We start from the raw sequence: 18,573 nt of genomic DNA, 5'->3' as shown, positions 1-18,573 counted from the left end.
GTGGGCGTATTCATTTGCAAGATTGTAAGAACTGCTTAATAAGATATTACTATGGATTTTGATAAATGGAAATATTTGAATTTATAATAGCATCTCATGAAAAATTACACATTACCTTTAAAATTTTCCCTAGGGAAAGCCAAAACCTTTTCAAATATGAACATAAGTTTATAAACATAAAATCTAAATATATTACTTTTTTATTTATTCATATTCTCCACGTTTGTCATATGGCTTAGAATCCTATCACAGTTTCATATTTTAAAAAATATGTGAGGGTAAAATTATTTTATTTGAATATTGTAAAATCTACCTTAAAAGAATACTCCAGTCGAACAAGAAAAGGAAAATTCACCGCCTGTAATATTCTTTTCTCATTCAAAGTATGCTCTATTTGCTTCAGTTTAACAACCTGTAATTGAGAGATAAATATATTTAATGTACTTGAACAGAATTTAAAATTTACTATAATTTTAAAAGAATAAAACATAAATAAAATGCTTACCATATAACGAGCTTGGATAAGCAAAATCACTAAGTTGGATAAGGGTATGATAATAACCAATAACTAGGTTTTTATCAGATTCAAATGAAACACCTAGCAGAGGATTTAAAATTTGGTCTTAAGAAGGGCAACTATGATTTTCAGTCAAGAAGCAAGAGCTAAGAAGTACTTAAAAGAAATAATACATAACTGAAAAGAAATTAGTATGTGAAAATACTCAGCTCCTAATTAGTTACAGTCACAAATCACTGCAATAGGTAGGTATTGATTTTCAATCTTCAGAAGATCAGCAAGGAAATTAAGAATTGAAGAAAAGCCAATAATTGAAAAACACTTTCAATTCAAACTGGGTAAAAATGAACAATCTGTTCATTTCCTAATACCTGAATAAATAGAAGATTAAATTCTAAAAAATCAATTTGTGCAGCCACAGGAGAGGACACACAAAATATGGGCAAAAGACCAACTATATCTTTATAGCAAATAGGTTATTTAGGATTAATCAAGCTTCTTCTGGATTGTCTACTCAATCAAATACATAGCAGCAGGGGAAAGTGACTTATTTTGACTTCACAAAGACTGTGCTTCTATCCCACATGTGATTCTATTTTTAATTTAAGAAAAGGTGACCTTAGGGAGATATAAATACTTGTCTGGTGTATGTATAAGTCATTAGCAGCTGGCAGTCTTTCTTGCTAGAAGCTTACTGTCAGTGTGGGGCAGTCACCGAATTCAAGAAGTTGAACATAGGCAAAGTCTAGTTACCATCCAGTTATTAGTATATACAATTATAGTATAAAAATAGTAGTGAGCAAAGAATACTTGACTGAGAGTCAAAAGATCTGTATTCTAATCTAGGCCTTCTCATCCAGCAGTTTTGTGGCTTTTGGAGATGTTATTTCAACTCTTAGGATCTCAGGTTTGTTTTGTTTTGTTTGTTTTTGATGTAATATGAAGTGGTTGGACCATTGCTGTCTAAATTCTAACTAGTTACAGAACTAATTAGTCCATACTTATCATAACAAATTATGTAACATTGGCTCGAGAATTACTATTGCTTTGTATTTACTTTTAAAAAAATAGGCTTTTTTTTTTAAAGCAGTTTCAGGTTCACGGTAGAATTGGGCAGAAGATACAGAGATTTTCCATATTCCTCCTATCCCCACACACGCATAGCTTCCCCCACTAGCAACATCTTCCCAACCCCCCCCCCCCTTCACACAGGTGTGCGGTATATTTGTTACAAGTGATGAACCTACATTGACACATTACTTTTTTTTTTACACTGGCATCTTTATCACCCAGTGTCCATAGTTTACACTAGGGTTTACTTGTACTGCCCTAAAATTTCTGTGTTCCACTTATTCATCCCTTTCTCCCTACCAATCCCAGGCAATCACTGATCTTTTTACTGTCTCCATAGTTTTGTCTTTTCCAAAATGTCATATAGTTGGAATCATACAGTATACAGCCTTTTCAGATTGGCTTCTTTCACTTAATAATATGCATTTAAAGTTCTTCATGTCTTTTCATGGCTTGATAGCTCATTTCTTTTGAGCATTGAATAGCAGAAGGTACATCCATTGTCTAGATGTATCACCTTGTTTACTTTTGTATATTATGATCTAGCAGATTTTTAGTTAGGTATTGACAATGCACTTCCTTTGAAATAAGCAATAAAAATTGCAGTAGAGAGGCTTTCTGCATTATAGCCCTAAGCCAACCATGTGTATGTAGGGCATAACAATTAAAAATAGAAATGAATCCATGATATATGAAGTGGCAAAGCATAAGTGCTTAGTTAATTTTTAAGTTAATTTAAAAAATTAACTAATTAAAATCTAATTTACTTTTAAGTGTGTGTATAACTACATATGAAGCCTAATAATGCAATCAAGATAAAGACAAGAAAATGTCTGCCTTAATGCTGCATAAAATCTATTTGCAAGTATGGTGTATGAATATGTGAATATTAATAGATGAATAATTGCCAAATGAGAGTTATGGGTTGTAAGTATTTAGACAAGAAAATGTTTATGTTAGGCCTAGTACATCATCTTTTTAAGTTCCAGGTTATTCATCTATAAAACACGGATAATAATACCTACTTTAAAAGTGGCTCTGTGAATGCATGTGAAGTGATTAACATGGTGCCTGGCACAAAGTGAAAGCTCAAAAGATGCCAATTGTTATTATAGCCTATTAAAAAGGGTAGGAGTTCAGCAGGGCCTTATAGATGAATAGATGACAAAGGTTAGGAAAAGATAGAGGAAACAGCACAGGGTTAATATCCAGAACCATTACCTGAAGGGGTAAATACACAAAGGTAAGTGCGAGTGCTAGTTTCATTTGACAAGAGCTTAGGACAGTGCTTCTCAAGATTTGGTAGTGAAATATCACTAAATGGCAGAGAAAAGTTAATAAGTAACCCTGGGGGGTTAGTCCATGTTCTACTTTCAAAATACATATAAAATTTATATTTACTTCTTAATATTTCTGTTGGCTTAAATATGTATATTTAAAAGCATTTATAAATGATTACTTATCAGCTGATTTATTTTTCTCACCAAATACTTGAGGAGTTATTAATAAGGAAGATGGGGTATCTGTCATCACATGCTCCCCTGTCCCACCCAGCATGGCACTGTATACTTCTGAGGGTCAAGTTTCAATGAGAGAAGTAGCGAATAGAGGACATATAGGGGAAGAGTGTGAAATAAGACTATGGTAGAATATGGAAGAAAGTTATGAAGGGTTGGAAGTAGACTGCAGGGTTCTATTTTTATTTAATAAATATTAGGAAGATTTTTGATTGAGTAAATAAAATTATATGATACGGTGGGGCACCTGGGTGGCTCAGTCGGTTAGGCATCCAGCTTCAGCTCAAGTCATGATCTTGCGGTTCGCGGGTTCGAGCCCCACACCAAGCTCTGAGCCCTGACAGCTCGGAGCCTGGAGCCTGCCTTGGATTCTGTGTCTCCCTCTCTCTTTGCCCCTCCCCTGGCTCGCACTCTGTCTCTCTCTCCCTCAAAATAAATAAACATTAAATTTTTTTTTAAAGTTATATGATATGGTAGGAAAACTTTTCTGGCAGTGAGGAAGGTGAATTAATAGACGGTGAAAAGCCTGGGGTTGAGGAAATTAAGGTGTTATTGTGAAAGCCCAGGTAATGTTAATAAGGGACCAAACTAGGTAGTGGTACTTTAGGGATAACAAATACATTTTAAAGGAAAAATAAACAAGGAGTATAGGCACAAAGATCAGACAACCCTAATCAAATTCTCGGTTTATCTTACTAGCCTGTTTGATTTTGGAAAATTTACTTAAATAGAAGGGTCACTGGCTTAAAAGGGAGATTAATATCACACAAAGCTGTGGAGATTCATTGATACAGTAAATATAAAGTACCTAGCAATGCTTGACACAATGTACAGAATGAAGAAATATGATTTTCCTTAATTCCTGCACTGATTTCCTTCCCCTCAACCCTTAAGACAGGAACAGCCAAAACTGAAAGGTTTGTGACATCATTAACAGAAAAAGGGACTATAGAGTATTATTTTATTATTCACCTTTGTCAAATTCAAATAAATAAACTTGGAAACATTCAGAGTATAAAATCTTTGTCTTAATTATGAATAAATCTAGAACACTGCCATAGCAGAAATAACTTAGAGTGGCAGCTATTCTTCTGCTATGATTTAACCATGAGGTAACTTTCTCAGTAATTTACTTAACAAGTCACCATCTTGCCAAAAAAAAAAAAAAGTTATTAAAAACGTATTCCCTAAATACTTTAAACATAAAAATGGCACATTATGTAATCCTTGTAATACATTATGACTAAAGCATATTCTATTAATTCCTTAAGAAAGATAACAAAATATTAGGGGTTATCCAGACAATAACATTTTAACGGCCGGTTTAATAAAAAATATTTGATTCAAATAAAAAATTTGAAGCATTTTGTTGTTGTGCTACCAACATGAGTGTACAAATCACCTGCTCTGAGGCCCAATGACCTCATCTAGAAAACAGAACATGAACTAGCTGGTTTCTAAGAGCTCCATGCTCAGATTGTACAAATTAGGGGTGGAGAGTTCAAGGATGAGTCGAAGCTTGGATAAGAGTTCAGAGGGAGGGTGCAGAACATGAAAATAAGAAGAGGGGATAGTCCAGAGATCGAGTGTAACAATCTTTAAAGAGTAGACAGAAGGATAAAATAATAGGAAAAGGCACATTAAAGAAGAGCCCAAAAAGGCAGGAGCATAATTTAAAGAACAAGGGGTTACAGAAGGCAAGGGACAAGGGTTCTAAAACAAGTCCTGTGCTGGGAAAACTGGACAGCGACATGCAGAAAAATGAACCTGGACCACTTTCTTACACAACACACAAAAATAAAACTCAAAATGGATGAAAGACCTAAATGTAAGAAAGGAAGCCATCAAAATCCTCGCGGAGAAAGCAGGCAAAAACCTCTTTGACCGTGGCAGCAACTTCTTATTCAACATGTCTCTGGTGGCAAGGGAAACAAAAGCAAAAATCAACTATTGGGACCTCATTAAAATAAAAAGCTCCTGCACGGCGAAGGAAACAATCAGCAAAACTAAAAGGCAACCGACAGAATCAGAGAAGATATTTGCAAATGACATATCAGATAAAGGGTTAGTATCCAAAATCTATAAAGAACTTGTCAAACTCAACACCCAAAAAACAAATAATCCAGTGAAGAAAATGGGCAAAAGATGTGAATAGACACTTCTCCAAAGAAGACATCCATATGGCCAACCGACACATGAAAAAATGCTCAACATCACTCATCACCAGGGAAATATGAATCAAAACCACAATGAGATACCACCTCACACCTGTCAGAATGGCTAACATGAACAACTCAGGCAACAACAGATGTTGGCAACGGTGTGGAGAAAGAGGATCTATTTTGCACTGCTGGTTGGAATGCAAACTGGTGCAGCCACTCTGGAAAACAGTATGGAGGTTCCTCAAAAAATTAAAAATAGAACTACCCTACAGCCTAGCAATTGCACTACTAGGTATTTATACAAAGGATACAGGTGTGCTGTTTCATCGGAACACATGCACCCTGATGTTTATAGCAGCACTATCAATAACAGCCAAAGTATGGAAAGAGCCCAAATGTCCATTGGTGGATCGATAGATGAATGGATAAAGATGATGTGGTGTGTGTGTGTGTGTGTGTGTGTGTGTGTGTGTGTGTGTATAATGGAGTATTACTCAGCAATCAAAAAGAATGAAATCTTGCCATTTGCAACTATGTGGATGGAACTAGAGGGTATTATGCTAAGTGAAATTAGTCAGTGAAAGACAAATTTTGTATGATTTCACTCATATGAGGACTTTAAGACACAGAATAGATGAACATAAGGGAAGGGAAGCAAAAATAATATAAAAACAGGGAGGGGGACAAAAACAAAAGAGACTCTTAAATATGGAGAACAATCAGAGGGTTGCTAGAGAGGTTGTGGGAGGGGGGATGGGGTAAATGGGTAAGGGGCATAAGGAATCTACTCCTGAAATCATTGTTGCACTATATATGAACTAACTTGGATGTAAATTAAAAAACAAACAAACAAACAAAACACGTCATATAAGATGAGCAAAAAGAGCCCCCTGGTCTTGTTGATTAGGCCACTGGATTGGTGACCCTCAGTAAAGCCGTTTCAGTGGAGTAGCAAAAGGTAGGAGATAAAACAAGGAAACAGCTAAGTTGTTGTAAGTTAAAGAATTAATAGGAAGTGATTAAACTATTTTTTCAGGATGCTTCCTGGTTACCAAAGTTACATGATACAGGGCAGTAGACAAAGATGCACAATTAAATGTATTTGTAAACATGTACATGTGTATTTAATTTTAGAAAGACTTAAGTCATTACTCCTTTTCATGTTAGAGGCTAGATTTGTTTTTTGTTTTAAATCAGAGTTTGGACTGGAACTTCAGACCAGTCTAATGCTGTGCTGTCCAACATGGTAGCCGCGAGAAATTTAACACTTGAAATGTGGCTTATCTGAATGGAGATGTACTGTAAGTATAAAATATACATCAGCTTTTGAAGACCTGGTATGAAGAGAGTAAAATATTTCAATGTTTATATTAATTACATGTACAACAATAATATTTTGGATACACTGAGTTAAATAAAATCTATTAAAATCAATTTCAACTACTTCTTTTTACTTTTTAAATGTGGCTACTAAAAAATTTAAAATCCTTTATGTGGCTCACATTATATTTTTATTAGACAGCATCAGTCTAGCCACTACCTATAACCCTGACTAGTAGCTCAGTACTATTTCCTCCACATTTTCCTACATCCCAGTAAGCCAAAGTGTTATTCTTGGGAACATAATATCTATAAGATAATCTATTAAGATGTGCCATTCATCTTTTATGTTCCCTTCATCCTAAGTGATTATCAGGAAAATAAAAGCTTAATATTTAAAGCATAACTATCTTCAGACCTCCTGATTCATCAGACATACCAATATGTGATAAATACTTAAAAATTGATTTTTCAAAATGATTTAATTGACATCTAACATTATATTAGTTTCAGGTGTACAACATAATCATTTGATTTTTTTTTATTTTTTTAATGCTTATTTATTTTTGACAGAGAGAGAGAGAGAGAGAGAGACAGAATACGAGAGGGGGAGGGGCAGAGAGAGAGGGAGACACAGAATCTGAGGCAGGGTCTAGGCTCTGAGCTGTCAGCACACAGCCTGATGCGGGGCTCGAACTCACAGACCGCAAGATCATGACCTGAGCCAAAGTCGGATGCTCAACTGACTGAGCCACCCAGGTGCCCCAATCATTTGATATTTTTTATAGTATTAGGATTCCAACTTTTTCTCTGCTTTAACTGACATTTTAAATTAAACAAACTCAATCATACTAAAGTGCTTCTACTGTTGATTAAAATAAGTCACAAAATAAAATCACTATATTTCTGTTTCCTCACTCTAAAGGTCAAGTACACCTGATCCCTGCATTTTCCGTAAGGCAAAAGGTAGTAGAGATACCTGTTCTTTACATGTTGAATTTTGTTAGTAAACATACACATACCTATTGTATATGTAATTATGGAAATAATAATGTATCCCCATATACTTAACTATTAACTATGTATCTTACAGACAAGAAATAATAATGAAAATTAACTGCAACAATAAAATTATCTGAAGATATCAATGGAAAGTCGGTATATTGCATCTGTTTAATAATCTAGCTGATAAAACTGAAGTTTACCTGTCAGGTAAATAATAACAAATGCACTAACCTTCTGCTTATCTAAGATCTTCATGGCATAATACTGTTCAGTGACTTTATGTTTCACCAACATGACTCTTCCAAATGAACCTGTTCCAAGGGTTTTTTTCCTTTCAAAATCCTCCAGCCCAGCATTATTCTACAAATGCATGAAAAATAAAAGAAACTTTAAAATCAGAAATTCTCATAAGACTATGGTGACTATCACAGATTTAGTTATATATAATCAGAAGAGATAATTTAATTTAAAACTGTCCATTTAAAAACAATACAAAGAGACTACTGAGATCCCAGGTTATTGGTTCTATTTTTCCCTTTGAATAAAAAAAGAATCTTAATATTTGAAAAGAGATTATATTGTAAAATAAAGCATTACATAATATTAGGGAGGAAATAAGAGCCTAAGCTGAAATTAGTACTAAAGATGATAATGAATTCCAATATGAATTCCTAGTATTAGACTCTTAGTATTAGTTCCGTATTTTAATAATTACAAACTGACCAGAAGTATACTGACAAAGGCAATCGTAGATGCCAAACGGTCTCAGTGTATTCACAAATAATTCTAATGAACAGATAAACTGAGGGATCAGAGTCCTTTCTCTGGAGTTACCTCTGAAGAAAGCACTACTTTACTTCATTTATATCTTTGTACAAGCTCATAGGACTAGATAATAATAGCATGAAAGATCCTAATGGCTCTCTCTCTCTCGGATGTTATAATAACCCAGTATTACCTAAAATATAATAATAAGGAAAGAAGAGTTCCTTATTCCCACAAGATAACCAAAAGTCAAAGTCCCAGAACAATAATCAGTCTCTTTTTCTCCTTCAATAGATGCTTTGTTATGAGCAAACATCTTTGTTTGGCTTTGAGTATAGCATAGAAGAAAAGAATTGGAGGCATCAATCTATTGAATTTGTTGCTGCCACAACAAAATGAAAATTACTAGGAAGAAATTATGTGCTAAATAGCCACAAGTAGTAATTGCTGACCCATTTGTTTAATAGGTTTTCATTATAAAGATCTCCATGAAAATCCTGGGAAAAAAATATGTGTGCACTGTACACAGTCTGTACAGTATTTAGCTTGAGAAAAATGTGATGTAATATGATTCTTATATAAGCAAGGAATCTGGATAGTTACTGCAGTTCACTATAGTTGGATTTAATCTCTATTGCAAATCAAAGCTTGCCTTTGGAGACATAGCAGAGTTTCTTGCTGAATCATTAGAGAGAGCAAGCAGCTCTAAGTTTTTACTTATAAAACTTGTTTCCATCAAATTTTAATTTCAAAATGCTAATGATTTTAAATTGCTATGAGATTCTATATCAATGTGGAAAGAAAAAAAAACCTTGTAATTCTGATTGAATTATTCAATTTTATGGATTAATGCTTCATTTTTTGGTTTTAGCAAGACAGATTGAAACATTTAATATAGTCCCCAACTAAGTAATGGAAACTGACTTAAGTAATAGACAAAAAAACAGAACATCCCTTTTTGCTAGTTATTAATGCTTTTCATACAAATGTGCCATTTTCCTCACCTCTCTTAAATGTTCCACATTAGATAATGCCTAACTTTTTGTGATCACTAGAGTGACTATGTTTTAAATTACAGATCATGCTCTTACTCTTAATGATGGTATCTTCCTAAAACATAATATTCAGAATTAAATATTTTTTCGTGAGAAAGACATCTGAAATAAAGATTTTTGTGGTTGGAAAATAGGTATTCAAAATTTAATCTGTTATTAAAGTTCATTAATTATAACTTCAAAAAGATTTTTTGGCAAATATAAATGGCTCTTTTTATACACAGTTTTTAGATCTCAGCTACAATCTAAAAGTATTTATGTAGAATTTACCTCATCCAATGTTTATGAAGAAGGATCTCTGTGTATTTGGTATGTTGCCAATAGCCAAGTGTTTGTGATTAAGGATTTGAAACTGCACAATAGTATCCGTTTGTGGTAATTAATAAAGATAACAAATATGCTATCAAAGGCACAAATCAAAATTACTATAATATTAACAAATATCAAGAGTTTGTAGCAGCTTGTAATTAGTATCAAAATTTGTAATTAGATATTATAATGGAAATTAGTTCCTCCTCCAATTTAGGTATATATAAAATTATTAGTTAGCAAATCAAAACATAATGTTATGATAATATTATGGCAAAACTCCCATGTTAAGCTCACTTTTTAAAATGCAACGTGAAAGTTTAATGCTACTTTAAAGTTTCTAAACTAGTAAATTACTTGGGCAAGAATCATGATTTTACATAGGACTTTTAAATCATAGAAAATTTTAAATAGTCCTTACCGGAGTAGGATTTTCCCATTTTTTAAGAAAGTCTTCTTTGGCTTTGGCTAGAAACTCTTTCACTGAAAATAGATTAAAAAAACAAACAAATTTTGTCTTGTAAGAATATTTATATTACATGTAAATATACTTTAAAAATACAGACTTATGTCAACTTTTGTTGCCATGAAATATGTATTCATAACCATGATAAACTAGAGAGCTATTTAGTTTCTGTAAATAAGAAGCAAATATTTTCTTAAATTTCTGAGAATCTCTAATACTATTTTATATGGAGATCACTCTGATAATTTCAAATCTAATAATAAAAATACTGTTCCTGAAAACATACCTGAAAGTAACATAAAAAAGTTATAAATCAATGTAGATCAAAATACTGATTGCTAGTAAGCCATCAGTGATATTAACAAAGCCGTGAAAAGTAACAAGTTGAAGCTATCTGATGAATGTGAACTCATTGATTTGTGGAGTTTCAAAAATAACTGACTTTGATGGAGGGCTGTTTTCAGGTTTATAAAGATTTATGTTATTGGATTTGTGTTTTCTCTGCTGAAGGCAGAGAGAAAAGGGAAGAACACAGGCTACATATAAAGGATGGCCACCAAAGACAAAAACAGAACAAAACACCAGAAACAAAACACTCAAACAGCTTAAAAAAAATCTCATTCTAAATTTAGAACAAAACTACATGCCTGAATGCCTAATCTAAAATGTACACTAAAGTAAAGCGTTCAAAACCAGATGTTTATCTAGTGATCAATAACAGCCACATTATCATGCTGTGGTTTGAAGCTTTAGATTTGTTAAATGACGAATCATTTAAAAGGTTTCCTCTTTTTCATTTTCTTTCCATGAAGTTTTCATAATGACTTCTGTTTACAAAATGACTTCAGGCATTTAAAAACAAATAGGAAAAGGATTCCAGAGATAAGATGGCATTAACAAAATGTATTCTTGTTCTTACAGTTAGGTCTGAGAGCAAAACCTGGTGATTCAAGAGGTATTTATTTTAGTATTTCTTTTTGTTTGGAAGTTCTGAGTATTCCTCGGATATCTAAATCTAAAAATGAAGAAGACAATAGAATTTAAATGGTGTTGAAATAGTAAAAGGCTAGGCAAAATGAACTTAGAGTGGCACGCTGGCATTTATTTCAGAAATACTAAGAGTGATGATGATGATGATAAGAAGAAGAAAAGACCAAACATTGGAAGTGAGAGGCTCATAAATTCTTTAATGAGGTCTCTAATGATGTAGTGGTATTAAAGTGAGGCATTTTAAGATATATGTTATTATTTCCTCCTTCACTTTTGTAAAAGAACTTTGCCAAAACACTGTTACTAACCAAAAAGGCTGTTGGCATTCTAAAGGTTTTGAGATTTCAAAATGGTGATGACAAGCACCAAGAGCAGACGTTAGTTTTTAAGTGACACTAAAGTGTTCATTTCTGAAGACATTATTTTACTACTTTATATAAATTGTCACTGTATTTTGCTGTAAAATACTCTCAAAATACCTATTTTAGAAAATTTGAGAAAAATAATTTTTAAAATTAGACTCTCCCCCATTGTATGAAAATCTCCTCCACCAAAACAATGAATCAAATAATTGTACCTCATTATGCAGATATAATCTCATTCTTCCCGGGGGTGGATTTGGGGGTGGATAAGTCTTACATTTTGAGTTTAGGATGGTTCAGGCCATCCTACTTCTAAAAGTTAATGTACTAGTTACAACTGAAGAAGAGTGGTTTTATAAGTAAGATTGTGTTTATTTAATTTATGTATTCTTTTGCATGGAGCAGACATATTTGCAATGGCATTGCTTTAGAGATGACAGCTATGATAAATTAAAAACATAATTTCCTGATAAATGCAACTGTGGCTTTTAAGAAACAACAATTTGTGATTCCCAAAATATACATCTGATTTCCTTTGAAAAATGTTTTTGGTTATCTTCTATTTTTAGAACTTGTACATCAAGTTGCAGTATAAACTCTCCAGATGCCTGCATGAGTATAGATAATTTGGAGACAAGCAAGAGAATCAGGGAAAGAAAAAAAAATTCTCAACATCCTATTTCAGCTTCTCCTGTCACTTCCTGCTAAGTGGATCTGGAGTTAAGAAAAAAGTAACTGGTCAATGGAAGGACTGGCATTATTGGCCAAAGATGGTGCATGTACTGCAAGAAAACTTCCTTTTCCCTACTTGGTGAATGAGCTAGACGAAAAATTTCAGGCACTACTTAATTTCATTTGCTAATAGGATATTCAGGAAATTCTTTGAAATGTTCTCTGTACTCATCAATGTTCCAAGTTCACTGATAAGTAACGTTACAGAAAGGAAGTAACAGTTCTCAAAAAGGTCTTACATGAAAATTATCAGAATAGGTATGAATCAAAGTTATTAAATTTTGTGAATTATTTCAACAAATAAGGAGATTCCCTTTTAGAGTAAGGATAAGCATTAATTATAATGTCATTAAATACTTCCATGAAGCAAACTCTTTTCGAAACATTTTTTAATCACGTAAGTATATATACACACAGAAAATCTCTAGTTTATATGTGCACTACTCAGATGCAAAGATGAACATAGTTAACTCTGTAAAAATATAAGTTAACCAAAATATACATCTTATAAATACAAACACCAGAAATAAAATATTTCACAATATGCTGGGTTATGAATAACTCTAAAAACAATAGGCAATCTAGAACCACATGTATTTGCTTTGGTTTTTATTATTTTTAGACAGTGGTGAATTTCACTTTCTAAATGTTTTTCTCTGGTTGTTTAAAAAATTTATACCCACTGACATAAGGTGTTGGCAGCTAATTAACAAAATAAGTGGTGGGAGAGACAGCCACATTCAAACACTGCAGCACATTCAATCCAGACTTCCAGACTTTAGAACTGGAAGTTCTAAATATTTTGGTTTTCTTATTGTGCTCTAATATGTACACAGTATCTACATTTAACAGTTTAAACCATTGTGATAGTCTGAAACAGCCCTAAGTTTTGGAGCTTGGCACATCTGAATTATAATATTGGTCCTAGTATTTCTTAGCTCCACGATTATGGGTAGCTAAGCACCTTACAGTGATTAATAACTCTCCTTAGGAAAAGATCTCAATGAAGAATTTTTCTGCAAGTATATTGTGTTCTGTAACAGTCAATAATGTACTACAAAAAATGAAAAGGGCACACCAAAAATTAAATCAGTTTCTTCCTAGGAGTATATATTTCAATTATATATATATTTTCCAAATAAATTTATATTCTTTTCAATTTGTATCATTTAGAGATTGCATTGTATTCTGCAGAAATGAGCATACCACAGGAATCTATTCCTACAAATAGGAATGTTTACCCACACTTATGAGATAAAGAAAGAAGAAACAAAGTGACAATTTTTATGTGTTTCCACAAATGTACAAAAAATGTAATTCTTAACACCCTCAAAATATTTTTGAATATATTTATACACAGGACATAATTTAAAAATTAGATTACAAAGTTCATTTTAAACATTAGGAAAATTCATTAAAAAGTCAAGTATGGCTTATCTTTATTCCATAATATGCAGATAATTTTACAATGAATAAGAATGTTTCACTAATTAGATTTAGAAAATGTATTTATTAGGCACTTTTGGTTTCTGTGTTAACTATACTACATTACTGCTTATTATATAACAAGAGCATGTTGTTAGTTATAGGATGCCATTTTCCAATGCTTAAAAGAGGTTATCATTCATGTTTTGAAAGAAGAGTTTAGAAATCTATTACTATTACAGATTACAATTACTCCAGATGTTTATTTCTCTAGTTTATCGTAATGAGATAAGTGTCACCTCCCTCTCTAACACGTCTTTTACAATAAAAACACAGCTTTATTAAACTTTTATTTAATGTATGTCAGAACAAAGAAAAGAGAAACAAACAGAAAATAGAACAAAACAATATAAACTCTCTGGGGTAAATATTCAAATAGTAGCTATTTTGTTCAAAATTTACAACAGTATATTTTATTTAAAAAAACATTCATTAATCTGGGTTATCTAATTTAAGTGGTGTGTATTAATCTTTCTTCTGCTACCCTGTACAACTCCCACTACTTTCCAGGGCTATATTTGTTGTTTCTAAAATATCACATAAAAAGTGCAATATAAATCATTTCTATAGACCAAACTCAATATAAAGCTAAACCATTTCGTCCATCAACTAAAATATTGTATTAACTCTGCATACTTTATAAAAATATAACTTATGAGCAGCATAACAACTTGCAAACAACCAAAGAAAAAGTTGGAAAGGTAACATTTGTTTTATTAAAAAGTAGTTGCCTACCAGATACTTCTGAAGAGGAGCAAGCTTGTATTCAAAAAAAAAATTAATTAAACAATGATTAAATAACGCTCATGAAAACAACATATTAGCACAAAGTCACCTATATACATTGTCTCAGAATATTATGTATAGAAATAGAACATTAATACAGAAACTCAATATTTTGACAGCACATATTCAAATAGGACATCTTACAATTAAATGCTAAAGAAATAAAATCAGTACTTGTTGTTTAGTGTCAAAATCAATACCATTCTAATTCTTAAAACAACTAACAAAAACTTTTAACTCTCAGAGCAATAGTGCTAACAATATGAAGTGGTATATGTATTGAAATACACAGCCTGTAACTATTGCAATACCATCACTGGACTTGTGTTATGTATTTGAAACTCTACTGTAGGAAAAACAACATTCATTTCAAAACTTCGTTAACTCCCTTTTGAAAGACCTTAGTGTCTTTCAGGCATTTACTTCCTTGGTGCCAGTTTTAACAATCTTTTTAACAACATTTATTGAGCACTGTTTTGTGGTGCCAGAAATTGAGCGAGACTTTGGGAACACTACAGAGAACACATATATTTACATTGTTAAAGAGGTGAAAAGCTAACGGGGAGAGAGATGAAACATCAGAATGCAATATGACAAAAACTACAACTAAGGGAATCATAGGTACTATAAGAGCTCAAAAGAGGAAATTGGTAGGTAAAAATAAGGCATAGAGGACACAGCATTATGTTAAGTCTTAAGGACAGAGTTCCTCTACCAGATAAAGTTGAGGAAGAAGGCATTCTAGGCTGGGATGATCTTGTGTAAAAAGGTATGGAGGAAGTAGGGGTGCTCAGTCGGTTGGGCGTCCGACTTTGGCTTGGGTCATGATGTCTCGGTTTGTGAGTCTGAGCCGCGCGTGGGGCTCTGTGCTGGCAGCTCAGAGCCTGGGGCCTGCTTCGGATTCTGTGTCTCTTTCTCTCTCTGCCCCTCCCATATTCATGCTCTGTCTCTCAATAATAAATAAATGTTAAAATAATAATAATAATAATAAGGTATGGAGGAAACATCATGGTTTATCCCAGCATTGGCAACTGACTTGCACAGCTGCAGCATAGTATAAGTGCCCTGTAGCAGTGAGGGGTGAAGTGTGTAGGTAAGCAGGTGCCCAAACATGAGGGTAACTGTTTGCCAGGGTGATGCTTTTCAATGTGTCTGAAGGAAAGGGGGTAAACAGAGTTAGTCACAATTGCTAGACCCTATTTGTTCTGGAAAACAAGAAGCAAGATCATTTGCTAAGGAAGAGGGGAGCCAGATGGAGTAAAGAGCAGTGATGGTGGGGATTTGAGGCCTGGGGCTTAGACTTTGATGGCTATCTATGTAGGGAATAAGGGAGGGGGCTATTCCTCTAAAATCTCCTGCGAGGGAAGGAGAACCTATCAGGTACTATAAAGAGTGGTAAGTTTCTTAATACCTTTTTTGAAATAATAGTTTAAAACTTTTTACTTTTTAGATTATAATTCATGGGCCTCCTGATCTCTGCAATTAAATTATTTTCATCTTCCTCCTTTACCTTAATCAAAGCATTAGTCTAAGAGTTATTTGGTATATATCAGAAGGCACAGAACAGGATGGAAACTGAGGTTAATTACCTATGAAAACACCAAGTTCTATCAGCAAATAACAGAACAGTACAATCCCTTCCAAAACCTCTGGAAAGTGTAAATCTAGTTAAGTGTCTGTGTTCTGGCACCCCTATTTCAAACACACCCCTGTTTAGAGCTCTACAATGGTTATTTTTAAGAATAACCCCACACACATACACTGCACTACAAATATTTTCAGTAAACTAAATATAAAACATTCTAGTTGCCACAAAATACCTAATAAAAATGCAATTTATAGCAACAAAGGAAACAGAATTATTCTGTAAAAAATGGTTTCCTACCAGATGCTTCTGATGATTTGCGTGCTTGGTCAAAAGGAATAAATAAGTTAAACAGATTAAATAACACATCAAATAACATACCCACAAGAAGTATCTATCCCATATGCTCATTAGTATATTTACACATAGAAATAGAATGAAAAATACTTGGGCATCCATATTCAAAAGTGTTTTTATCTAAGGCTTACAACCCATACCCTCACATTCATAATATATATATATATATATATATATATATATATATATATATATATTTTAACCAGCCAAACCCTATTCTAGAAATCTGTTAAAAAATATCATATTCTATCCCTTTAATGTGTAGAGCAGTGTGTTCACTTTGCTCAAGGGATGCTTTATTTGCTTCACTATATTCAAGCAAGTTCACTCAGAGCAAGTTCACTATAATCTTAAAATTTATAGTGAGTGTAAAAAATAACTTTACTGCAATTGCATTTGTACATTTCAGTGGATGGGACTAGGCCTACTTTTGTTTTCTAAGATATCATTTGGTCTTGCACAAAATCACAGATGAATGGGTGTTTGTAAATTTAACAGGCGATAAAAACTATATTTCCTATTGTATTATCTATTTTATTCCTCTTTCTTTTTCTTATACTTTTTTTTATTGGTTAATTCTTTATCAAGTCTTGGTTACAAGTGAACAGTATAATTGACTAACTTTCACTAACCTGTTACAAAATAATTTTTTGTGAGACATATATTTAAATGATCAAATTACAGAAACATTAATTTATTTAACTAATATGTACATAGATGGATATACCATGAATCCACATAGTGTACTAATTCACAGCTCATGTTATGTACATGCGCTCTCTCCCAACTTGCTGTCTATTTAGGGATGCTGTGGATTTTCTTGGCCATCCAAGTCATGTTTGATTAGAGAACCTGGATGCTGACAGGATGAGGTAATAAAAACTTAAGCTAAATTTCTAGCCATAAATAACCCAAGTAATCTTTAAAATGCTCTTTTAAGAAATGTACTTTACTTCCCTAATTGTTCAGAGACTTTTTCTTAGAGTAATATTATATCTATCACAGTCATATGCTAAGGATTTTCCATTCAGTTCTGAATTAAAATATTCTGTCTTGCTATCAGACAGTATAGAGGTGGGAGTGGATCCCTAGTTGATAGGGTGTGTACATTTTCAACTTTACCACACAGTAATACAGTAAGTGGCTCAATATATGTTGTGCAAGTTTATTTTGCCACCATATCTTTGATGACCCATACCCTCAACAAAATGTGTCACTAATATAATGGATATGAAATCATATCTTTTTATGTTTATTTTTGAGACAGAGAGAGAGAGAGAGAGAGAGAGAGAGAGAAAGAGAGTGAGAGGATCCCAAGCAGGCTCTGCGATGTCAGCACAGAGCCCAATGTGGAGCTTGAACTCATGAACCATGAGATCATGACCTGAGCTGAAATGAAGCGTCGGATGTTTAACCGACTGAGCCACCCAGGGGCCCCTGAATTCATATCTTCTTGTTAAAGATTAGGTAAATGTCTCTCAGTAAAATTTTATAATTTTTTTCCTTAAAAGTCTTATTATGTTTTATTAGATTTAGTCCTAGGTTCTTTAGAGTTTGGGTTGCTATTGTAAAAGCAAAATTTATTAAAGCAAAAAGTATTAAAAATTACCATTTGTTTATTACTGATGTATAACTGATGTTTATATATTGATCTTACTGTATCTGGCAAACTCTCTTATTAATTCTAAAATAACATTGGTAGGTTCTCTTGAATTCTCTAAGCAGACCTATCATCTGTGAATAATGACAATTTTGTTCCATCCATTTTTTTATTGCCTTACTTACTGTGCAGGTTATGACTAAGAGTTCAATATTGTACAGAAACAGACAATGAGCATCCGTTTCCTGTTCCTAACTTCAGAGACAATGTTTCTAATTAATTTTCTTTTCCCATACTTGTAAAGCTCTACTTGACTCAATAAATAAATTTAAGAGTATCTCCTCTTTTTCAGTTCTTTGAAAGATTTTGTACCAGACTGAAATTTTCATTCTTTGAATATTTCCTAGAACTTGATTGGAAAACTGCCCAGTCCTAATTTTGTTAAGTTTTGAAAAAAGATTTTAATTATGATTAAATCTTAAATAGGTA

The 18,573-nt window shown here is 32.9% G+C and overlaps 1 protein-coding gene across 6 annotated transcripts in view; it reads right to left on the bottom strand.

The window, feature by feature from the left end:
* The window catches only part of PRKACB (protein kinase cAMP-activated catalytic subunit beta), a 125,326-nt gene that overhangs the window by 27,523 nt on the left and 79,230 nt on the right, over positions 1-18,573 (bottom strand). For 4 of the 6 annotated variants that reach the window (XM_043575432.1, XM_043575429.1, XM_043575433.1 and 1 more), the window contains exons 2-4: positions 10,143-10,204; positions 7,824-7,952; positions 314-412 (exon numbers count right to left, since the gene is read on the bottom strand). In XM_043575432.1, coding sequence (XP_043431367.1) covers positions 314-412; positions 7,824-7,952; positions 10,143-10,204 — 290 coding nt within the window. Of the gene's footprint in view, positions 1-313; positions 413-7,823; positions 7,953-10,142; positions 10,205-14,491; positions 14,516-16,427; positions 16,452-18,573 lie in introns of all 6 variants that reach the window. The other 2 variants (XM_043575430.1, XM_043575431.1) reach the window with 1 other exon arrangement.

Source organism: Prionailurus bengalensis, chromosome C1 (assembly GCF_016509475.1).
Source record: "Prionailurus bengalensis isolate Pbe53 chromosome C1, Fcat_Pben_1.1_paternal_pri, whole genome shotgun sequence".
Taxonomy (NCBI): domain Eukaryota; kingdom Metazoa; phylum Chordata; class Mammalia; order Carnivora; family Felidae; genus Prionailurus; species Prionailurus bengalensis.
Note: the sequence above shows the minus strand (reverse complement) of the source record. Positions and strands in the feature narration are given on the sequence as shown.